This window comes from Gymnoscopelus braueri, assembly GCF_963280865.1.
Source record: "Gymnoscopelus braueri genome assembly, chromosome: 8".
NCBI lineage: Eukaryota > Metazoa > Chordata > Actinopteri > Myctophiformes > Myctophidae > Gymnoscopelus > Gymnoscopelus braueri.
In genome coordinates, this window is record NC_137609.1 from 47,792,178 (window position 1) to 47,817,707 (window position 25,530).

Sequence of the window (25,530 nt, forward strand, 5' to 3'; positions counted from 1 at the left end):
CAATTACGACAGACTTAAGAAGCCAAGAAATATACCTGTTTTATTTTGTATATCCACAATGTCAGAATCGATCAATCCCCAAAATAAAATTGTTTTGGTCAAGTCACAGTGACGACGCTCGGCCTCTCTAGGGCACTTTATTGGATTTTTATTTAGTTGTTGCTTAAAAACAACCGGGTCCTCATCCTCATCATCATCATTTACCTTCATCAGACGATGGCAGTGGGGAGTGCAGCGTGGATCCACCAGAGCTCAGAAGACGAATCTCGCTTACATCCAAAAACTCTGGCTGACTGTGTGTCTTCGTGTATATATTTGAAAACATGGTCAGTATATAAACAACATTCAGTAAGTGAAGTAATAACCATTGAATTGTGAAGTGCATTGACCATTACAATATATTTCAGTACAGTACTGCTGGCAAGAGCTGCTCTGACAATATGACACTGGAGCCAAGTTTGGAACAGCTGAGCTGTTATTAGTTTTCCTACATTTGCGTAACTCACAGAACTGTGGGAAACCTGGTTTCTCTTTGCGGCTCCGTGCTCTGATCCGGTGTAGAGCCCGCCCACTGTGTCCGGTCATTTGCACGCTCACATAAATCACACAGAAAGGCGGTTTCTATATTTTTTTTTTGGTTAAATTGTTTTTAATTATTCAAATTTAATCAAAAGGAACAACAAAACAAGTAACATGTTAGAAAACTAACGGTAACATGAGATGCAAAATACCTTCAGTCCTAGCATAATGGGCAAAAAAAAGCGCCAAACTTCAGTCCCATTTCTTGAAAACTAACAGTAACATTGGACGCAAATACCTTCAGTCCCAGCATAACAATAGGCAAAAAGAACGCCAACTTCAGTCCCATTTCTTGATCATTGGTCACTCGCCGTCGAGGAATTTAGATGTTTGATTTTAATTTGATACCTCCCTCCTACATAAGGGCGGCCATAGCTGAATGTGTAAGTTTGATTCCTGTGTCTCCCGTCCCAGGGGCACATACTCAATACGACCACCTGAGTTGCCATCCGCTGGGTACAGCTGAAACTGAAATGAGCAAGACACTGAAGCAGGGCACGCACGCAAGCCTCTCCTTTAGGCTAGTGGTTAAGATGTTGGCTTTCCCTGCGATTGACCCGGGTTCAATTCAGGGCGTTACAGTTGTAAACACGATTACACATGTCCATGACAGTGTTTATATGAACGATATTTTCAAATCTATTCTGTATTCCCAACATGAGTTATACAAATATTAACTCTAAACCTTGTACAAGACACTTCCATTCCATTTCAATTAAATTCAATTTGTCATTTATACCATACATCCGTGTGCAGGAGTTACTCAAGTATCTCTATTAGTGAAACAAGCCAAACAAACACAGTCCCTGAGCCCACATGACACCTCATAATACCACCAAGATATCCTGAGGCTAAACTAGATGCAAAACATTCCATGTGGAACGACTTTATACAGAACTGAACAACGCTGTTCATGGTACAATATACACTTGACACTGACAGTCTCATAGACTATGCACTGGACACGCACGCACGCACGCACGCACGCACGCACGCACACGCACACACACACACACACACACACATACACACACACCAGGTGTTGCTATTTGCAATTATGTTGTACAATTCCTGCACCCACCACAAGCCAATATGTTGAACTGTTGTGTTACTTTATTTTGAAGTAATGTTCTAGCCTGTTTCCTGTTTTCTGTAGCTGCTGCCTGTCTTACCTTTCCGCCTGTGCATTTGGCAAAATTTGTGTCAGCTGTGTCCTGTTTGCCCCAGCCTATCCCTGTGTTGATTGTCCACTGACTTAAACTGTGTCCAGTTAGTTTCCCAGTATATATAAACCTGTGTATGCAAGGAACTGTGATCACTCTGCCTAAACTTTAGCCATGCTGTGTGTTAGCTGTGTCTTCCTGCATTTGGGTTCAATTTGAAAACCCCTGACAAAAGTTTACAAAAACACCTCCTACTCCTAGCACAGAAGTGAACACACATATATATTGACTCTTTAGAGTCAAAATAAAAAATGCTTGAAGCACAAAACTTAAGAAAATGTGTTAAAGCATATAATTTAAACCTAGAAATATTTAAACACAAATTTTAGACCTTAACACCTTAAGACAGGGAAATAATGTCGACAAATGTTCAATTGATGGGAACTAATGCTGTTGAATTTGAAGAGAACATATGATAAAGAAAGATGTTTTCTTTTCTTAACATTTGGACATTGATTGATTGAACACTTTATTAGTCAGAAATGTAAACACCACGAGGTACAGTCATACGCGGCTAAAAGGATAAAACAAAAAAGACCAGGGGACTTGTTTCCATTGTGGTCCTATGTATTCAATTCATTAACATCATAAAAATAACACAAATACATAACAAATATTTAACAATTATGTACTAAGCAGATAAAGGAAAAAATATGCTGTTGAAAGACATACAGACTATATTTTACACCTTTTCTGTTGTTTGGGAAATGTTTCACCAAGTCCTTTGTTCCCTATAACAAAGTATATAAGTGTATGTACTGTCTGGTTGCGTAGTGGCAAGTGCATTCCCTCATTAAAATCCCAGAGGACAAACTACAAAAAAACTGGGAAAAGTGTCATCTTTCTTTCAGCCCATGGACAATGTATAACTATGACTAACTAAAGAAATAACTAACAATTGAAGAATGCAGCCTTTTTCGTATCTTTATTGTATTTTGTACTGTCAATTTTTTCTTTCAATACAAATTGAGTTATAAAAATATAAATAAATCCCTCAGCCAAATGTTTACGGAGAAACTGGACTACAATGTTTTGAGCTCTGTTTGTGCATTTATACGTGAGGCTCCTGATGATGATGGCCTATCAATTTATTTTCTTTTTTACTTTTTACTTTTATCTCATTTTGTAAAGTCCCCTTGTACTGTAGTCCCTTGTCCCGGCGATATTTTACTAAACGCACGTTTTCTGCCAGAACTTTCAAATGAATATGAAACTAGAGGACAATATCCATTCCATTGCGTCCCTAGGTATGATTGACAGTTAGATTGAGTTAAATGAACACAGTTCATTTTACAGTGTGGATTGGGGTACCAGAGATGAGAATCAAATAGGGGTCCTTGGCCTAAAGTGTGTCAAACTGGGGGTCCATGAAATTAAAAAGGTTGGTCTGGGGTCTATTTTCCAGATCGTATACATGTAAACATAGCCTGCGTTGCAACAATGGGATATACAATTACGACAGACTTAAGGAGCCAAGAAATATACCCGTTTTATTTTGTGTATCCACAATGAAAAACATTAGAGGAAAGAAAACAAATCTCCACTTCTTCGACAGGCATCGGGCAAGGGAACTGAAAGAGACTCATGTCCGCCGTGAGGGCGGCCATGGCGGCAGGGTCGTGTTCTATCTGTGTCCTCAGAGACGGGTCGATCTTCTCCAGCCTGCGTTTGATCCTCTTGGCCTCCCTTTCGCGGATGAGCCTGGCCTGCCTCTTCTCGGGCGTCTCATTGGCCCGCTTCATGCGCATGGCCTCCCTGTCTCGCTGTAGCCTGCGCGCCCGCTGCTCCTCGCTCTCCTGCAACCTCTGCATCCGCTTGGCCTCGCGGTCCCGCAACCTCCTAATTTCCCGCTCGTCCTCAGACTCGTGCGCCCGCTTGGATTTCTTGGCAGTGCGCTCGCGCGCCAGGCGATGAATGCGCGCCTCCGGCGGCTCGTTCTTCCGCCGCAGGGCCCATTTCCGCATGGGCGACTGGGCGTCCATGAGCTGCTGGTATGCCACGCAGCTGTTGCATACCAGCAATACCCCGGCGGGATACACCGGCATGGGGCTGAGGAGGTCTGGTAGAGAAGGCAGGCCCGCGGAGGAGGAGTTGAGACTATCAGGAATAGAGGGAAGCGACGAGCCTCCAGTCAGGAGACTGTCTGGCAAGGACGGGAATGACGGGCCTTGGTCAGAGCTACACAGTCCTGGGCCCGAGCATGGCCCGGATCCCGGGTTTTGGCCGTGACATGACCTGGGGCCATGGCACTGACTAGAGACAGGGCCGGGTCCTTGGCACGTGCGAGGGCCTTGACACGAGTTTGAGCTGGGACTTGGCCCTGGTCCTTGGCATGAGTGAGAGGCTTGACAGGGGTTAGGACCCTGTCCGTGGCATGACCGAGGCCCCTGACATGGGTTTTGGGGTTTTGAGATAACATGTTCACGTTGCTGAGCTGACTGATGTCTCTCACTTCAACTGATGAAGGTTGAAGTGAGATACTCTATATCCGTTCTAGACCGGATGTTCCCTTTGGTCAGTGACCACGCCCCTGACACCTCCCTGTCGATTTTAATTGGATGGCACTTCATTGATAGCACCGCCCATCCACCCAGGTCTAGGTCAGGTGGAGGCTAGGAAAAGGGTCAGGGGGGTTGGGGTTTGGGGGAGGCGGAGGCTGGAATAAGTGTTTGGAGGGTTGGGGCTCTTTCTCTTAGAACTCCCATATTCTCAAATTCCTCAGGACCTCACGACAGTCCTCCACATGGGCCTCGGGCTCCCAGGTGTCATCATCAGAACAGTTCCTCAGGACCTTGTAAAGCACCTCTCCCTGGATAGAAAATAAAAGACAAAAGGTCATGACCCCCTGTTGCACTAACTAACATGAAAAAGGTTTTGTTTTGGACCTCGGAAACCATAACAGCATGGATTAGCCAGCGTGTCTTTGCCCTCACAATGTAGATACTTGTATATGACAACAGTATTGGAACTCAATACAGTTTTACTCATCCTCACCTGGGTTGGGGACCTCCTCTTCCACTTGAGCATCCTGGGGGTCTTGGGCCTGTTGAGCCTCTCCATCTTGATTTGATCAAGTCTGATACCAAGGTTCACTGTGGGCAAATTGAGTCTCAAACATTTTCATATCGAGGAAGTAATAGATCTGTAATAGAAGACTGGCAGTGAAAAGAGAGTGCTGGAGAGAGAGAGAGGGAGAGAGAGAGGGAGAGACAGACAGAGAGAATGGCAGTTAAACAGCAGAGAAGGAATGTGGCAGACTATGGCAGTGATCGAGGGCAGAGCGGGCGCGGGGGCAGGGGAGGTTGGGAAACAAAACCATAACTAAAAACTACAACAAAACAAGAAGAATCTATAAATGGACGCCACCCACCCGCTCATATAGCCGGTTGGGAATCTAGACGGGAGCTGCCATTGTTTGGGTGTTCCGTGTGGTAGTAGTACCAAGTAGTGAGCCTCAATGGGGTTAGCATTCAGGGCTTCTTTTGTTTTAAATTCACCGTCGTTATCATTCACAGCGGCGTGGTTTCCGTCGTAACTATGGTGTCGCGCGCAGAAAATCTATATCTATATCTATATCTATAAGCGCACGCATTTTGCGTGCTTGTGGGTCGGCTTGTGGATCGGCTATTTTGTGGCTCGAAGCTTGCGGATCTTTTGATTGATTGATTGAATATTTTATTAGGCAAAAAAATGTAAAACAGCACAGTTACATTTAAAATACTTTGTCTAACAGGTCCGTTCATAAAAGTCCTTGCGGACTTGTTTCCAATGAGGGCCTTGGTATTTAATTCATAGGCGGATCGGCTATCTTCTGCGCGCAACGCCGCCGTTCGACTAAGTATAAAATCAGGCTTTAGAGCACACAGTTCTATATGAAGAGTGAGTGGATCTACAACGGTGATCTCAAAGAACAGTACAACCAGTGGCAGAATAATGCTGTTAAAAAAAAGGAGGACAGAGGACGAGAGAAAGAAGGATGAGAGGGGTGGGGCCACACTCCACCCATTCTCTTCTCTCCTCCTCTGTCGTTGGTCCTCTCGTTGTTTTGGTGTTTCGTGTGAGTGTGTGTTTTTTTTGTTTTTCGTTTTTAGAAGAAGGTGTAGAAGGAGATGGGAGGATGGTGAAGAGGAGAGGAGGGGAGGGTGGGGGGTGTTGTATGGTTTGAGTGTGTCGAGGAGAGATGGATGGGTGGGAGGGGGTGGGAAGGAGAGAGAGAGAAGAGAGAGAGAAAGAGACAGAGGGGCAGAGAAAAGGGGGGATGAGCTCAGGGGAGGAACGGGGTGAGAAGTAAAGAATGGTTTGATAATTTAATAGTATGTCTCTTTTTCCACCCAGCCTGCAGAAGAAAACAAAGGAAAGGGGGAAGAGAAACAAAGAGACAGACAAAGAGTTAGAAGATTCCCTCTATTAACTATTTGTATTGTTTTATGAATTATTATTATTATGAATACATTTTACATTGAATTGTATTTTGAACTAGTACTGAAATAAATCATGTCATGTCTTTAGATAATATTGTCAGAGTTGCATTTAATTAATACAATCACAGTTGTTTTTTTCTCCCCTCTTCTCATAAATATTGCTTAACATTACAGACCTGAGGTCAGTCATTTACAATGACTAAGAAGTCTGCACTGCATGTATTGAGGAATTGAGGTTTTGGATGTAAAAAGTCAAAAAAGACAAAAAATATATAATGAACCAAGACCTTTCCATAGGCCACTGGTAATCATGCGACTTATAAGCAAACTTTGGCACATTTTGCTGTGTGGATAGACTTGGTTCTTAGTTTTTTGTTATAAATCTCTCTGCTTCAGTAACGCAGCAGAGGACTCTTTGTGTATATGAGTGTGTGTGTGTGTGTGTGTGTGTGTGCGTGCGTGCGTGCGTGAGTGCGTGCGTGTGTGCGTGTGCGTGTGTGTGTGTGCGCGTGTGTGTTGTATTACCTCCGGGGTTCCGGCGCAGGATGAGTTTCCGGATCTCATCGTAAACAAAGATGAGGAAACTGTACGGGAATGCACAGAACCACCAGCTGGGCCTGGAGAGAAAGAGAGAAAGAGAGAATGATAGAGAGACAATGGGAAGCAATGATTCCACCAAACAACTTCCAACCCCCACTGCTGTTAACCAAAAGCCTGAGCATAGGTCCCTGGTCCTTACTTGAGTGGGTACATCCGTAGTGCCACGTCCATGCCAGGGCAGTAGGACAGGAAGGCAGCCAGGGCCGTCTCCTCAAACAGGCCAAAGATCAAAATCTTATTCCTGGGAAGAAAAAAAAAACAGAATCAAGTCAACACTGTTGAGCCTCTCCATCTTGATTTGATCAAGTCTGATACCAAGGTTCACTGTGGGCAAATTGAGTCTCAAACATTTTCATATCGAGGACACCCAAATTGACATGTCTTTCTTTATTCATTATTAAAACTGTTCACAGCCGAACGTCGTCTTACCTCATCTTCACGAGGATAACTCCTCAGCTGCCCTAACTGTCATTTAAGCAGAGTCCAGGACACCCTGCGTCCCTGCAACCAGCTAGGGATAGACAGAAGAAGTGGAGATTTGTTTTCTTTCCTCTAATGTCGTTTCATGTGAAGGGCTTCATATTGTGTCTGAGCTATGTTCAGATTCTGTCTTGCAGAATTAATGGTTGTGACTCTGACTCAAATGAGTAGTCCGGAAACCCGCATGGTTCTTCAAGCTCCTCGCAAGGCTCCTGTGACAGAAAACAGACATGCAAATGCGTGCAATGGTTGCTGGTAGAGTGTCTAGACTCTAGGCACTACTCCATCCACAATGTACCGGAAGATCTCTCCCGCTTCAAATATCCAAGTTTCGAGATTAGCAGCTGCCAGTACTTCCAGGTCCGCATTAAGAGCAGTTGTCATATGAGTACGTTTTTTTATGGGGGGGACGACGACACCTCTACATCACATAGATTACATTGCATTTATATCATATCAATTATACTCACTGCACTCGACTTCCTCGTCTTCTCTACCATCAGTGTACTTTGTCTTGGTGACTAGCTTGTTGACCACCAATCCGAAACATATCTTGTCCATTTCACTCGTGAGCAACGTGTATCCAGGTCTGTCTGCAATTTTTACAGAACCTTCAGTCTCAAATGTAACGTCTTCAAGATGCAGAAGGCTCCTTTTAGTTTTTTGAGATTTGAGGTATTGGAGACTTTTCCACATCTCCATCAGGATGTACTGGATGGACGATGTCGGCAAATAGCTCCAATTTCCAGTGCAGGTCGCAGGTTTATAAGAGTGCAAGCGCAGCGTTCCATCACTGTGTAGAATGCAGACCCAGTTTCAAATATTTTGTGGATTGGAACCACATGGTGCCACACGTACTATACACAACGGGTGTTGAAAACACAAAAAACAATTGGGTGGACATTATAGGGGAAATATACACTATGGAAAGACTAACTTTCATAATCAGACTACAAGAGGACAAATTAAAAAAAAACTGGGAAAAGTGGTCATCTTTCTTTCAGCCCATGGACAATGTATAACTATGACTAACTAAAGAAATAACTGTAACAATTGAAGAATGCAGCCTTTTCCGTATCTTTATTGTATTTTGTACGTCATGTCATGTTTTCAAACTAAAATAACAAACTCAACAAGGCCCGAAGGACAAGTTGCTCAACCCTACCGGGAAAGGCTACTCCAAAAGTATTCTAGTTATGCTCCACACCAGGAACAGAATTTACACAAAAAAAAAAAACAGCCTCCAATAACCAAGCTCTCCCCCCTGGGACACACAACTGACAAATAATAATTTGTTAGTGTTCTTGTTTGTGGAACCTCCTCTACTAGTGTGTAACTGCATCCCCTGACACACTAGACACAAAATGAACCCAACTCTGCGGTCCATCAATTTCCTTAAAGACGAGCCCCCATGCAGCTCTGTTAATATATATTTTTTGGCTTGCAAATTATTATTTTTTGCTTGCTGTTTGAATTAGTTTTTATTCAAAATAAATGCTCTGTTTATATTTGTTTCTGTTGTTGTTCTCCTTTGTTTGGTTAATAAAGACATACATGTAACTCCATATGGGTGAGGATGAGGATTCTCTACAGGAGGGATCTCATCTGTTGTATCACGGTAGTCATCTTCACTTCTTGTGAGGATCAAGGTGGACTGTGTCCTGGGATCCTTCACTGCCCTGTCAGCTGTCACCATCCATCTCCATTTGTGATGTGAAATGCAGCAAACACAAGAACTGTCCATTTCAGTTCATTGACAAACGCAGATTCAGGTGGTGGAGGCGTGTTGCTGGGGTGTGTAAAACTAGATGGAGACATGCAAGGAGCTGAGTTGAGTGAGTGACTGACTAGAGTAGCCGTGTTTGGATGAACTACGATAATGCCTACTGCTTCTATAGCAACGAGCAGTGTGTTGGATAGCCTGGGTACTCTTGGTGGTTTGCTGATGACGGGAGCTGATGAAGAAGCTAGGCTGCTGGGTTTGGTGAAAGGGCCTACTCTGTGTGGACGTTGCATGTTCTCCCCGTGTCTCCTAGGGTAGTTAATACCCTCACAAAAACATGAAGTAATCCTGGTCGCTATACCGCCTCCCCCATGACAGCCGGGGCGCCTGATGGAGGGGAAGGGAATTCCTGGTTGGAATAACGTGTTCCTTCAGCGCGCTACGTCCAACCGGGGAAACTCTCCCCTGTCAGGTGACAAGAAGGTCAGTTGGCTCTCATGCATTGAAGGAGGCATGAGCTCGGCCCCCGTTTCTCTTGCGGCTGAAGAGATATTCTACTTGGTGGACTAAGTCCAACATCTCTGGGGAGGGACGGCAAAGGGCACCAGCTTTGTACTCTTTCAGGACCAGTAAAGTGCTGTTCTCCCAAGCAATACTGGCACACTCGCTGTCGGTCATTGCTGTTTTACATTCATGCCAACTGTAAGAGCCATTTGAGCCATGTATATGTTTGCTTGTTATAATTGCTTGTTAATTGATGATGTCACTGCAGGGCTTGGTCAAGGCCAAGTTGCCTATGTATTTAACAGGGCTGTAATCAGCAGCAGGTGTTGCCAGTGGCAGAGGCAAACAGTTTTCGACTGTGTTACATGACAGCTGGAGGTCTGTGTGCGTTTGACTGTTTATTTATTTGTTATTATTTACTGTATGCTGGAGTGATTGGCACAAAGGCTACTAAGAATAAAAAGTTTGTTTATTAACTCAACGGACACTTGTGGACATCAGTTTGTATATGGACCACACGTCAGAACTCCCTCGGCAACCAGTATAGTGCCAGAAGTATAGGACTTTGACACTACACTTAAAGTACACCCAAGTATAGGACTTGGGCGCTACACCAACTTTATGAGCAATGTAGCCCGCTAGGAAGAAGAGAACGTTCTTTTCAGTTTGTGTGCATTCGGGTGCAGCTCTGTCTTCCAACAGTTCCTAAACTCTGACTGTGGTCATTTCGATTGGCTCCACTGTGTCCAGGAAATCAATTAAAATGTTGTTGTCGTCATCCAGGTAGCTCCCACTTTTTACTGTTGTAAAAAGTTGCTTTAACTGACCAACTGATATTAATCTCAGTGCTTGATGAAATTCCACTGGAGTTGGTGCAGGATTTCTGTATCGTGTACAGCTGAATACATTCTACAGACAGTCCTGGGTAAACCTAGCAGTTAGGACAAACTATTGTCCTTGCGCTAGCATCTCCTGTATTGCCAGAATAGAGTGGGTCGCCGCATTACTACCCCTGTTTGTATGGGCTTCCAACCAGCTTAATTTTGCAGAACAGATCGACTATGTCTTTGAGGAAGACCTTGGCCTTCCCATACTCCTCCATCTTTGGTTTTGTCTTTGAGGAAGACCTTGGCCTTCCCATACTCCTCCACCTTTAGTCTTGTCTTTGAGGAAGACCTTGGCCTTCCCATACTCCTCCATCTTTAGTCTTGTCTTTGAGGAAGACTTTGGCCTTCCCATACTCCTCCATCTTTAGTCTGCTCAGTGCCATACTGGGTTGGCGGGAGGACATTAGATCAAACCAGTAATTGACCTCCTCTAAGATCCATGCTGTTGCTAAATGGGATTGGGGTCGTCTTTCTTTCTGCACCATATATTTCAGCCCAGCACTAGTTGAGTGGCTGAAAACATTCATGGCAGGGCCAACCTTTTCAAAATGGGTAGGCTCAATGGATTTCCTAGACAGGTCTGGGGCCATTTTTAGTGCCATCCCCTCCTGGAAGTCTATGAGATCCTTAATATGCTCTATTGACACTTGGTTAGAGGGCAAATTATCGTTTTCCACAACATCATGAATTGTTAGTGTGTGTCCATGGACATGGGCATTCCTCAGGTTTTTTTTTTACCAGATGGGGGACATCAGGCGTAAATTACAGCTGCCTGTCCGGCATCACAGGATGTGGGACAGATGTTTTACTGTGATCCACCCCAAAAGCTATCCATATGGCTCGGTTAGTGTTACCCATGTCAGTGGTGTTTCAAATGTAGAATCCAATAGACCAAGAAATCCAGTTTATAAAAGCCAGAATGTTTGATGATTTCCTCATGTTTACAAAACCATAAAAAAAGAAAAGAAAATGTAACGGTTGGACGGGTGTTTGTTGAACTCAAAGGCCACAGGTCGCCACCGCGCCAGAGATGGGGTGTCTTTCGAATGGCACCTGGTGGGTATGTGGGCTGTCGCAGTAGAGCTACATGAATAGAAGCATGGGTTCCTCCTCCTGCTCTGCCACGACGCTAGCCAGTGCTGGCTTGTTGTCAATACCATGTTGTCCCAGGTTGCCCTGGTAGTACACGGCCTCGTGCATCGCCATTGCCGTGTAGACCAATCCCTGGCTCCCGGTCACCATGTCGAAACGGGACCACATCAGGTGGAGTCCCGGGGTCTGGCTGCGCATTGCGAGTGCCGCATGTACCTAGGCTCTCCTCGCGATGCTCCACCTGGTGAGATTAAACAAAGGCAAGAGTGTATGCATGCAGGCTGGAGTATCATGTCTCATTCCTCCACTGTCATTCCTCCATGGCTGAACCGTTGAAGCCACGCCCCCCTCAAAAAATAAACTTGCAGTAATAGCTTTGTTTTAAGTTATATGAAGAAAATAAACCAAAATCAACTCTATATTAATAATATATTCATACATCAAAAAATACATATAAAAAACTCACAGTAATAGCTTTGTTTTAAGTTATATGAAGAAAATAAACCAGAATCAACTCTATATTAATAATATATTCATAAATCAAAAAATATATATAAAAAACTCGCAGTAATACCTTTGTTTTAAGTTATATGAAGAAAATAAACCAAAATGAACTCTATATCAATAATATATTCATAAAAAAAATATATATATATTTTTCATAAATTAAAAAATATATAGCAGTAATGTAAAATATATAGCAGTAATGACACACACACACACACACACACACACACACACACACACACACACACACACACACACACACACACACACACACACACACACACACACACACACACACACACACACACACACACACACACACACACACACTCACTCACTCACTCACTCACCAGTACAGACAGTGACCGGCACGTTTCCAAGTGCCGCTGTGCATCCTCCCTTCTGATTACTGTTTTACTGCAGAAAGGGCAGTGGAAATGGCCACTGCTTCCAGTCCTGCAGGCCTGATGGCATCTTGTTATGTAGAAATCTATAAAGAGACAAAAGCATCATGTCCATTGTATGGTTTCCCTATGAAATTAAACTAAACTAACTAGTGTTACAGACTAGACAGGTCTTGGGATTGAAGTGCTCATTGTGTCAATCAAGTCCTAACCTGGAGTGTGTAGATAGAGGTGGAAACCAAGGAAATTAACAAAAGGAGATGGACTGGCTTTAAAAAACAGATATTGTTTGGAGGTGGGTCAGTCCAAATGTTTAAGGAAAGGAAAAAACTAAAAGAAAGGAAGTATAAACCCTATATACACTCCTAATACTAGTATGTGACATTATTATGGGTAAGCTTACTTAGCAGCAGTACAAACAAACGATAATGGAATAGCACAAAGCTAATGGAGGGTAACTAACCTTCAGATTGGAGTGCATTCTTTTTATGCACCTCCAAGTGCTGCAAGACCTTGCACTTTGCCTGAGACTTGTAGAGCCCAGTGGGGCAAAGGGGGCAGTGAAACCGGGCACAGCACACTGTGCATTTTGTCACCGGCGGTGGGTTTGTTTTGAGGAAAATGCTGCTATGGACCTGAAGGAACAATATAGGAAAAATAAACAGTTTTTTAAATTGTTAATAGCTCTAGGGCAGTGGTTTTCAACCTTTTTCCATGTCAAGGACCCCCAAAATCATATGTATTTGACTACGGACCCCCATCTCAAAATTTGTGCCAGAGATTTTTCCAAAATAGCAGATATACAAGCTCATAGCGCGGCACAGCGCTATGAGCTTGTATATCTGCCATTTTGAATAGCCAAAGTATATATATAATATACATATTTATATAAAATATGCAGGTTTAAGTGGTTAATATGATTGCGACGCTATATTAACTAATTTTGCTGGAGACCCCCTGGTACCCCCTCAAAGAACACTGGTGGTCCCCGGACCACTGGTTGAGAACCACTGCTCTAGTCTAGGGCACTGTTTCTCAAATAGGGGTACAATAGAAATTTGCCTACAGGTATTATATACATATTTATATTTATTTATTTGTTACGCTCATGGAAACCTTTCAAATAACAAATCATACGTTTCATTAGAATCCATGGCCAAAAATGGAGGGGAAAAACTATTTGTATTTTACCATCACCTTTGTAATAATAATAAATGTAGCAATGTAAATGTGCAGTGTCTCTGCACTTTGTCCTGAACATAAAGTCTGTAAACCAACTAGGCTAGCTATTTACATTTTATGGTCATGACTTGAGGAACAGTAATAAATGAAAATGATAAATGATGACATCGCCTGTCTCATTCAAGTTGATTTCAGCTTGAGAACAAATCTATCATGATCCCAAAAGAGGGCACTTTGAGTTGATAATCATATGTGCACAAATCTTCAATTAAAATTACACCGATTCATTATTTCTTTAGTTAACAAAAAAAAAACACATTTACCTTTCTTTGGATCATTGATCACTCTGTTATCAATACTTGCTTTGAACTGTATGCATTTTATGTGCCAATGAATTCTCAGGATTGCAATGTAAACAAGCCCAAAGAGATTTGTTTGTAAAAAAATCCTTTGGACATACCTTTACATAAATTGTGAATCTGTATTTGCTGTACTATCACCACAATCTTGTCAATAAAGTAATTCATTCATTCCTTCCTTGTCAATGTCAACACTACGTTTTCTTCAAATAAAGATGTGCGTTAACCCAAGGGACACTACGTTCTAAATGTAACTTTACAAACTATCTGTATGGCTAAAATGTTACATTTGAGAGTTTAAACGCTTTATTTTTATTAAAAATATACCCACCTCGTTTTCAATTCAATTCAATTCAATCTTTATTTCAGACTCAGGGTCCATATAGCAAAACATGACAATCACACAGTAAAAGCAATAAAATAATAAAAAGAAATAAAAAAACACATAAAACAGTCCAACTACAGCTTTTCAAAGTCCGTAGAGGCTGTTACGCCAATGTCTCCATATCGTGGAAGAGTACCGAGTAGAACTTTTGACAGGGTTAATTAAAATCTTAATAACATGATTGTCAGACTTTTCAAGACGACATATGAATTTGTACATTAAATTTCTTAACAGGGCTTGACAGGTAGGTACCCCCAGGTTTACAAACAGCTGGCTGGCACTGTGCCATCTTGGTACCCTCACCAGCAACCGTAGAGCATCATTATATGCTACTTTTAGTTTTCGCATGCTGCTAGCTTTGTAGTTACTCCATAAGTGAGCCGTATACAATGGTGTACAGAATGCTTTAAAGAGTGATACCTTGACATGTACAGAGCATTTGTGAAATTTCCGCATTAGTATGTTTGCCTGGGCATACAATTTGCATCTTTGTCTATGGATGTCTTTGTCATCAGAGAGATCATCGGATACAGTGTCCTAGGTACTTAATCTCACTGCACACAAGTAGTATGTTGCTACTGAGAATAAAATTAGGAAATACTGCCTTTTTATCATCTTTACTTCGCACAATCATGATGCTACTCTTCTTGGCATTATATTTAATATTAAAATCAATGCCATACTGGGAGCAAACCCTGAGAAGCTGTTGTAAGCCTGCACTGTACGGGGAAAAGATAATCAAATCATCTGCATACATAAGGTGGTTGACTACAGAGTCACCTATGACACACCCAGTTTTACACTGGTTCAGTTTCCTAGACAGCCCATCCATGTATAAATTAAATAATAGAGGAGATAAAATCCCCCCTTGCTTAACACCATTACCAACATAGAAATGTTCGGACACAGTATTTCCCCACTTCACCTGCATAGTCTGATGTACATACCAAAAGGCTAGTATCCTTATAATGTACTTGGGTACCCCTCTTTGGCACATTTTGTCAAATAACTTGAAATGATTCAACCGGTCAAATGCCCTAGAAGCATCAATAAAACACAGAAACATGGTGGAATTCTGGCTTCTATATTTTGCAATAATGTCCTTTAAAGCAAAAATACACATATCAGTGCCATGTTTCCTTTTAAATCCAAACTGGTTGTCAGCTGTGGTAATATACCTATCCAGTCTGTCCAACAGGATTTTCTCCAATACTTTGGAGAGTATACTAGCTAAAGCAATGGGTCTGTAATTATCAATGCTATTTATTTTCCCAGCTTTGTCCTTAATAACTGGCACAAGTAGTACCGCTAACATGGAATCTGGTAAGATACCATGGTTAAGGAAACCAGTAATACATAGAGCAAGCATAGGAGCAAGCTTCAGACTGGCATTTTTTAAGTGTTCAGCTGAGATGTGATCCGGGCCACAAGCTTTGTTATTTTCTAGCTTCATTATAGTGTTATAGACTTCCTCAGCTCTAACTGTTACATTTTCAGTGGGGTCAACCTTCTCCACCAGAAAAGAGTCACTCTTAACACAGTTGAACAGCTCATAATAGTGTTGCCGCCACAGTTCTGCAATGTTGCAAGACCCACACACACCTTCAATGGATGACGGTAAGGGAGTTTTACTACTGTTTAAGGTTTTGACCTCTTGCCAGAAATCAAAACAGCTGTTGTTGCGCAGCTTTTTGGCAAGTGAGTCAGCCCTCATTGTGTCCTCATTTTTTTTGATGAATCGGACAGCATACTTGTATTTGGCGTTAGTGGCCTGTTTCTGTTCAAACACAGACCCCTGTCTTGGCCTACCTGATTCTGTCCATACTTTAAAAGCATCTCTAGCAGCAGTGTGTAGCTCAGTCACATATTCATTCCAACCTGGTTTTATACTGAACTCCTTTTTCTTATCCTTGTAAAGACCCTTACTTGAGGCATTTAAAATGCTAATGATAACATCATAAGTAGAACATAAATCTCTACAATGATGCACATTTTTACAGTTGATGTCACTGCACTGCATGGCTTCTCTAGGAAGTCTAACAGAGTCTAATGATTTGTCTGTGAGTGAGGTATAGTGATTAATATCCTTCTCACTTAGCTTAGTCCAATCCAGCCTCCCTGTGTATGTTTTACTGTTATCCACAGCTATAGCTGGGATATTTTCAACATTTAGGGTCATTATAATCGGGATATGATCTGTGGTGGCCAGATCATAGCAGATAGTTATGTTATCAACAGAAGCATGTGCATCAGCTGTGCATATACAATGGTCGAGCCATGACACTGTATGCCATGCTTCACTAATATATGTATAGCTTTTCTCAGACATGCAAAAGTGTCACTTTTCAGCTACAGTCACCTTTTTGAACCCAAATAGGGCAATTGTGTGACACCTGACCCGAAAGAAAACAACATGTTGTCACCTTTTTCACCTCGGGGCTGTTTGCATGCCTGTTTTCTCAGGTAATAGTGATTTACTTGTCAATATGAGATTATTATCATTACAATATTGCAGTAAACATTTTCCAAACAGAGATTTGTCATCCGATATATCAGCATTCAGGTCACCAATGATATAGACACTGGTTGTGGCATTGTCCTTGATGAATGCATTAATAAATGCCAATCTATTGCGATATTCGTCTTCATTTTGATATGATTCATAAGGTGTGTATATATTTACAATAATAAATGACCTATTTTCATACTTGATCTCTACACCAATGGCCCAGTTTACCTCTAGTCTAATCACTGTAACCAGAGGATCATATTTACTGTTCCAGAGAATCGCCACACCACCTGGTATTCTACCATGAGCTATTCTATCACAGAGGTCAGTAGTAGACTCTCCAACTCCATGAAAGTTAGCATGCAGTGAATTCAGCTTTTCTAGGTCTTGTTTAGGTAACCATGTCTCTTGTAAGCACAGAATGTCACATTCCTCCAATAGTTTATCCACAACCAGCCGCCTCGCTTTGTCACCAGCACTGTGCCCCACACGTAGGCCCCGTGTGTTATAAGACACCACCCGCATCATACTGTTTATGTGCTACGGGCATTTTCATCCGTAGATGACTGATCCCCGTGTTGTACAGGAGCGATCACTTTATTTATATTATTCGTTGTAGTGTTTTCACCTATAAGCGACCCACTGGTAGCTGGCCGTCTTGGCTCAAAATATCGTCTCACATAGATGCCTGCTGGCCACAGTTCTGGGTCGTACATTTCAGCCACTTCATTACATTCAGCAGTGATGTGAAATGAGCTGAATCTACTCTGATAATGCGACTCAATCTTCCGACAAGTAACTGTTCGGTTAAGTTTCTCTTTCAGATACACAGCTAGCATGTTAGCTTCCCATCTTCGTGTTTATTATGACATGTATGTCAGAACTCACAGGGCCGGTTCCAACAATACCTGGCGTCTTCTTCCTCTCCCGTTTCTGTGGTGCTTGTATTCCACGTTGACGTGCAGCTGGTATTTGCTCTGGTGTCGCCTTGTTGCGTCGGTGTCCTGCCTTCACGACCCGGGACCATAGGGGAGACTTAGGTGCCTGTGGTGTAGACACAACTCCCACTACGCTGCTGGAGCCTCCTCCAGCCACTGCTACCTCCTGGTCGGCGTTCTCAGCTGCAGGCCTCCGTCTCTTGCATGGCCTCACGTACCCAGCCCCTGGGTCCACGCTGGTCTGTCCACGGGGCCTCTCGATTGCCGACACTCTGTCGTCGATGGCCATGGTTGTCGCCCGTAGCCCCTCACAGGCATCTGTTTGAGCTTCGAGCGTTTTTTTCACACAGCACATATCTTTATTCAGCTGTTCCATCCGCCCCAGCAATGCCGAAACATCAATGTGGTCATATGATACTGGTGGGAGTTCATCCAGGTAGTGGGATACGAATCTTGGTATATTCTCCCCACATTCATTTAGCACCTTCAAGCATGTTTTTATGTTGTTTGCATCCTTCTGCACTCCTTTATGAGCAACACAGCGCTGCACCGTTTGAGGACACATCTCAAACAGTAGTTTCTTCGAGGCTTCGATCCACTCCGAGTTGAAGTTATTTGAGGCCAGCAAGACAATGTCATCATGATTCAAAGTTTTCATTTTGATGACAAGGAAGTTCAATAGTTCAATCTTCCACAATCACCTTATTATCTGTCGTGCGGTAAACTTCAGGCTTAGTACGGCCGGAGAAGCTAGCAGCCCCACGCCCGGCTGCTGCCGCCATCATGCAGAATACTGGTCCCGTAGAGAGTTCAGGGCTCTTGGATGGAGTGTTCCCTGCTCTTGCGGTAGTAGCCCCGCCTAATCCAACCCGGATCCTGGCTGAAAACGAGCCACACCGAGCTAGACTTTACTACTCTTTAATTGTTTGTTATTAGTCCATGCGGTTAGCTTTAGCACAGCTAGCACTCCCAAGGGAGCTACTGCTGCTCTCTCACGCTACTGCTGCTCGCTGAATCTTTACACCACACGATGAAAATGTGTTCAATTCCTGGCACTCCCAAGCAAATTGATGGAAAGCTATTGGAAAGTGTCTTCCATAGATGCTGCAGAGTTGGCAGCAGTCGATGGTGTTGTCGGTCGGTCCATCCGTCCGTCCACCACTACTCCCACCAGCCTATGAAAATCTCTAAACTAAATCCATGTGTTTTCCAAACCCAGGTTTCTTCACTGCACCAGTGAAAGGTGTCACCAGTTCAGTTTTGTCGTCGCTGGTCCAGGATCAGCAAGTCATGCCGCAGGAGCTGTCTTGGTTAAAAACAGCCAGCATGTCGTTTGTAGACGCCATGTTCATTCTCCGTCTCCCTCCAAAAGGTTTGAAATCCCTCCCCGCTTTCCATCTTTATATGCGTTAGGCTTTTTGACCCTGTAGAATTGCCGTTGTACACGCCCATTCCCTGACAGTGGAGGAATGACAGTGGAGGAATGAGACATGATACTCCAGCCTGCATCAATACCCGTCTCAACAAAGGCAGTCAGACAACCAGACAGTCAGATGGACACACGCACGCACGCACACACACAGATGAATACAGACCTCTCCAGCACGCCGCTTTCCGGAAGCCTTCCCCGCACCAGCGGTATCGCGGCTCTCCTCGCGACGCTCCACCTGGTGAGATTAAACAAAGGCAGTCAGACAACCAGACAGTCAGATGGACACACGCACGCACACACACAGATGAATACAGACGTCTCCAGCACGCCGCTTCTTGGGGGGCTCCCCACACCCAGAGGTCGTCGCTCGTGGTTCCTGTACAATTAGGAAAAACAGACATGCATAAACAACATGGGAAACAGTCAGTCGGAAAGTAAGACAATTAGACAGACAGACAGACAGACCTCTCTTCTCCTTGGTGGGCTAGAAGAATGGGTAAAGGCACTACAACTATAGACTTGAACTGTTTACTGTGGGGCTGAAGTTGGGCTTTAATGTACTCAGCAAAAAAATATGATTTCCCCTATTGGTGAAATGAACTCCATCATACAGAAATAGGCCAGGAGTGTCGAACCTTATGTGAGCGTGATCTACACTCCACTTAAACGTAGCTATAACACTGTTCAACACTGGATTGGCACAAGCCTTCCACCTGCATCTGTGGGTGCTGGCAGAGAAGATGATCTTCATCTTTGGATGCTGCAGATGGAGCTTGTGCAGGTTCTCCTTCATGGCTGCGACGAGTTTGACACTTGTCCCAGAGGTCATTACCGCATTTTTGCTGGGCTGTGGGACGTGAGACCCGAGGCCACTACACCCCGCCCGACCTCCAGAACGTGAGGAACGGAAGAGGGAGGGGAGAGGGTGTTCAGCGCAGCACTCTCCCCTGGACACAGCGGCTGCCATTCGCCACGCTTCTTTTGGTTGTCCCCCCTGCGGGCAGCTGGAGGTTGAGGGGCTCCTCTTGCTGCTGAAGTGATGGGGAACCTTCTTCTGGGTCCTTGGTAGGGGGTGTCTGGCGCAAACATGGTCTTGGTCCGTTGGTCTGTCCTGCGTGGCAGTGTTGATTTTGACAGTTTTAGTCAGTCTTTTGAATAAAAATCCATTTAGTTTTAGTCATATTTTAGTCATTTGAAATGTTTTACTCTTTGTCTAGTTTTAGTCGACTAAATCTACAGTTGATTTAGTCGACTAAAATGTATTTTGGCGTGCCTTGATGGTGTCGTAATGGCTGATTTTACACTTGGTTGCATGCTGAAAATAGCAGATCTACAAGCTCACAACACGCCGCAGCACGACACGTTGTGAGCTTGTAGATCTGCTATTTTCAGAGCACAACACCCACGCGCAACCAAACATAAAATGACTTGTCTTTTAGTTCTACTGGATTTCTTCTCAACTAGTCCCTGTCTAACATTTTAGTCTAGTTTTTATTTGTTGACGAAATTGTCAATATATTTAGTCATCATAGCTTAGTTTTTATTTTGTTTTCGTCATTGAAAAAAGGTAGTAGAACATTTGGTAACACTTTACAATAACGACCTGTTATAAATCATTTATTAACATTTATAAGCCGTTTGTAAATGATTAATAAACATGAACAAACTGTTTATTGACATTTGTAAGTGTGTAACTAAACATTTACAAACTGTTTAAACATCATTTATATGTTGTTATTATTAAGACATTAGCAAATAGTAAACTAATCATGAATAAACCATTTATATACGTTTGTAAATGATTAATAAATCATTTGTAACTAAAATTATACATTATTTATATGCTATTTGTAGATAAGTTACTAATCATTTACAAGCTATCTATATGCCTTTGTAAATGATTATAAAATGTATAATAACATTGTAGAATCTTTAAACATGAACATTTGTAAATGTTTACTAAATAATGTATAACCAACGCTAACAATCTTTTATACACTATTAGTAATTAGTTAACTATTGATGAGTAAGCCATGTGTAAATTATTATTTAAACATTTATAACTAAATGCATATAACATTTATAAGCAATCTGTAGATAAAGAAGTAATCATAGACAAGCTGTTTGTAGAACATTTATAAATCATTTTATCATTATTTAATCTTGATTTTAGCTATCACAAAATAATGTTTAGGAATGTATTTATAAATGTCTGTTAATGTGACCGAAATGTTTGTTCATGTTTAACATATGCTTTGCAAAACATTCCTTAAATATCTATAAAGCATTAGTAGATGTTATTAAGAGCCCTAATGTAAAGTGATGACTATTCATAATTTACAACTGTCAGTTAAGGTGACCTCAAAGTTTGTTTATGGTTATCATATGCTTTACAAAACATTCCTTAAATATCTATTAACCATTAGTAGATGTTATTAAGAGCCCTAATGTAAAGTGATGACTATTCATTATTTACAAGCATTTGTTAATGTCGCCACCATGTTTGTTCATATTTAACAAACATTTGTAAATAATGAATTGTCTTCACTTTACATTAGGGCACTTGATGACATATACCAATTATTTATAGATGCATCAGTAATGTTTTATAAAGCATTTATTAATGTGGACTTTCTACTTACCTCTTGCGAACTTCCCAGCCTTCGGTGCTGACACAACACATTACTAGAATTCTCATGTTTAGCAAATGATTTGTAAGACAGGGCTACGGATTAAGAAATATATAAACCATTTGCAGATGTTATGGTGTGCCCTGTCCCAACTCTGTGTCATGTAGCTCTGATATGGTCTTATAGGTCCAAGAGACTGGCTTACAGACCAAGTATTCTACATTATTTCACGTTTAACACAATGATTAGTGAACGATTTAAACAATCTTGCACAATAAATGTGACAGGTGTAAAGGTATAGAGAACAGCATTTAACACTTTATTTCAATATAAATGTAAAACATTTATCTAAACAGCTCACGTTCATTTAAACAAATGAAATATATTTGTTTATAAACAAACAGATAACGCTTTAAATGTATAAATAAATAAAATAAAAAATAAAAGAGGGAGCAGTTCACACACAACCAATCTTCAATCAATTACACACCCATGAAGCCCATGGTTTTGTCACATTCCTCATTAATTTGATGACTAGGTCATCAGTCAGTAGAAGATACCCGAGTCTCCCCCGGTCATCAAAGTATTGGCTTCGGAATGTGTAAAAAACTACGGTGGGAGGGCTTTCCATTTTTTCAAAAAACAACACACTCCTTAAAACCATGAGGTAGAAATGTCCCTGCCTGACTCATCCTCTGACCCGCATGTCATGCAGTAGACGACCTAAGGGGCCATAACAGTGTTTCCTTGCAAGCCAGTCTTCCCATTCAATGACTGAAAGGTGGTATTGAAAGACTAAGTCATTTTCTGGGGTGAACTACTCCTTTAAAATGACAGTCGAACGGAGCATTTTCTTATCAAATGTAAACGCCTGTTCTAAGACAGGAAATCAGTGCAATAGAAGAAAAAATAAAATAATGTACACACTTTGAACAACGTCCTTTGAAGTGAACAAGCAATCAGTGCAAATATAAGGTCCTTTTCAGCACCACAACAGGAAATCAGTGCAATAGAAGAGAAAATAAAATAATGTACACACTTTGAACAACGCCCTTTGTAGTGAACAGGCAATCAGTGCAATATAAGGTTCTTTTCAGCACCAGGACAGGAAATCAGTGCAGTAGAAATAAATAAAAGAAGGAAATCTTGCACACTGTCTTCACTCATTTCCTGCACACCGTCTTCACTTCACAAGACAGGAGTAATTCAATAAGCTACTATAATATTTATGATGCCCAATAACCTCCTGTGAGTGAAGACAGTTCCAGGAACTTCCATTTGTATTAAGCAGCCAACACACTCCTTTAAAACAATTTAAATATCTGGACTGGAGGTAAACTATTTCAGGTATGGTCACACCACAATGTATTCCAACTATAAGGGTGAATTCTGCCAATGTATTTAAAAAGGTAAATGGAGTGCTAGGTAGAATAAAAGTGTGGTGTGACCGTGCCCTAAAACTGTGATCGGAAAAAAAAAGGAGATTATGTTCTCTTTAAGATGGGGAGTAGTTTCCCTTCGGCCTTAAGCTTATCTACCTTGACCATCAATTCGGGGTCCTCACTGAGGACCTTTGAACATGCCTTCACAAATGCATCGAGCTTCTGCGACCTAGAATAGCCCTGCAGAACGTCAGCATATTTATCTGGTGCGGATATGGCGAGCTCTGGAATGGAGGCGCTGGTTGTAATGGTGTTTCTGTTGACGTCCACGGCGTTGTAGCTCTCAGATAGATTTTTGCCCTTCTGGAAGTGGCCCAGCACCTTCTTGTACCTCTCAACCACCTGCTGAGGATTTATGTTGATCGCTGTGGTTACTTTACTTTATGTTTGAGCACTCTTTGAGTTATTCACATTTCTTTAATAAAACCCCTTAAACGCATTGTTTTGGACCCAGTGAATTCCTTTTGTTTGTGGAGCGGAGCGCGTCTGACAACATGGCCCATCCCATCGCCTCTCAGCGACTTTAAAGTTTATTTCTCACGTAGTCGCTTTACAATGTCCTTTATATCGACATTTTTTGTCCTCAAAGGTTTCTGTTATTTTATACAAAACGAATGAACCACCAAACGTCCTTAAATCATTTTAAATAAATACCATCAACATAATGAAATGAATGCAATTTTAAAATGACTGCAATTTTAAAACCATTGTATTAATAAAGTATAAAGACTGGATTCTGATTATATTGTTAATGTTGTTTATTTCAGTTACAGAGGTGTATGCAGTCCTCAAAAGTCAATACATTCAAACAAATCCTTTTTGTTTCTTTTGTAAGCTTGTAAACAATTGACAAAAGTATCAATTTCACATTTAGTTCTCACTCAACGTTTTATTCCTCTTTTAAAACATCATGTTCAGATATTATGATATTCCTTGTCTTATTTTTCTCGAAACACTGTGCGTGATGTTTGAATACCATGTGTACTCTTTTGCAGTCTGAGATCCGTCTATCTGACTCCGACTGCAAGACAAAATGTTTTAGTCATTAATATCGTCAAGCCTTTTTATTCAATTGGAAAATACGTCACCTATACAACACATACCTCAAACACTTTCTTAGTCATCACTGTCAGTCTGTGGAATAAACAATACAAAATCACTTAAATCGTTGTACAGTCTCACAAGTATGTATGGTATTTTCATATGATAAAATGTGAACTCATGCATGTTTATACTGGATAAACATGCACGAGTGGATAAATTATCCATCATGAATAGTAACAAATAACTATACCTCTTCTGCCACTTCTTCTTGGCTGGAAAAAAAATTATGTTGGATTATTTCACAAAATCAAGTTACACATATATTTACATGTCTTTAAAGAGAATCTGTAATATTTAGAATCTATGTCATCAACAAAAAGTATTTTCAAGAAAACAGACCTTTCAGGCATAAGTATTTTTTCTGCCTGATATCGGTTTATAGCCATAGATTTCTTCAAAAACAGGATGGTGACCTGCATGGTGAATAATGTGTGTGTGTGTGTGTGTGTGTGTGTGTGTGTGTGTGTGTGTGTGTGTGTGTGTGTTTGCTACTATACTATAGTAGTAGTATTAACATTTTCGAAATGCATGTTTTAAATAAGGTAACCTTTTGAAGATGTTAGGATTTCATTGCATTTATTAATGATGGTGTTTGGAAAGGAAATTGAGTTTTTTTTGTAACATTTTATTGTACTAAAGGCTTTATGTGATGTTTCACCATGTTCTTGCTTAATGTAAGTGCTATGGATTATAAGAGCGTCTTCTAAATGCCAACTTGTAAATTGTAGGCCGTCATTTTCAAGATGTTTGTCTTGTAATGACGTTAGGAATACATGACAAAATGTGAAAACGTATGCGATTATTGATTTTAGTGATTATGCAAAAATAAAAATGACATTTTAATTTCGATTTCTGTGACATGAATGTCTTTGTTTTCAAATATCTTACTGCCTTGATAAAATCCCCTTTAGGTATAAAATAACAGAAAAACTTTGAGGACAAAAAATGTATTGTATTACAGCTGCTTCGATATAAAGGACATAATTTCCTTAAAGCAGTAAATTGAATGAAAGAATGAATGAATGAATGCATTAATGAATGGATGAGTAATTTATTTCGGTGCTGAATAGTTCAATGGAAAACTTAAACATTAAATATAGCTGCAAGCAGCGATAACACGGGGCCAGTG

At 41.5% G+C, this 25,530-nt stretch overlaps 1 protein-coding gene across 1 annotated transcript; it reads right to left on the reverse strand.

Moving 5' to 3' along the window:
• Window positions 1-3,015: 3,015 nt before the first annotated feature.
• On the reverse strand, window positions 3,016-4,862 carry LOC308090892 (uncharacterized protein; the record flags this gene model as incomplete). Its single annotated transcript, XM_080436165.1, has 4 exons — window positions 3,016-3,045; window positions 3,347-4,240; window positions 4,528-4,611; window positions 4,797-4,862. The coding sequence occupies 4 exons, from the start codon at window positions 4,860-4,862 to the stop codon at window positions 3,016-3,018; spliced, it is 1,074 nt and encodes a 357-aa protein (XP_080292291.1).
• Window positions 4,863-25,530: the final 20,668 nt, after the last annotated feature.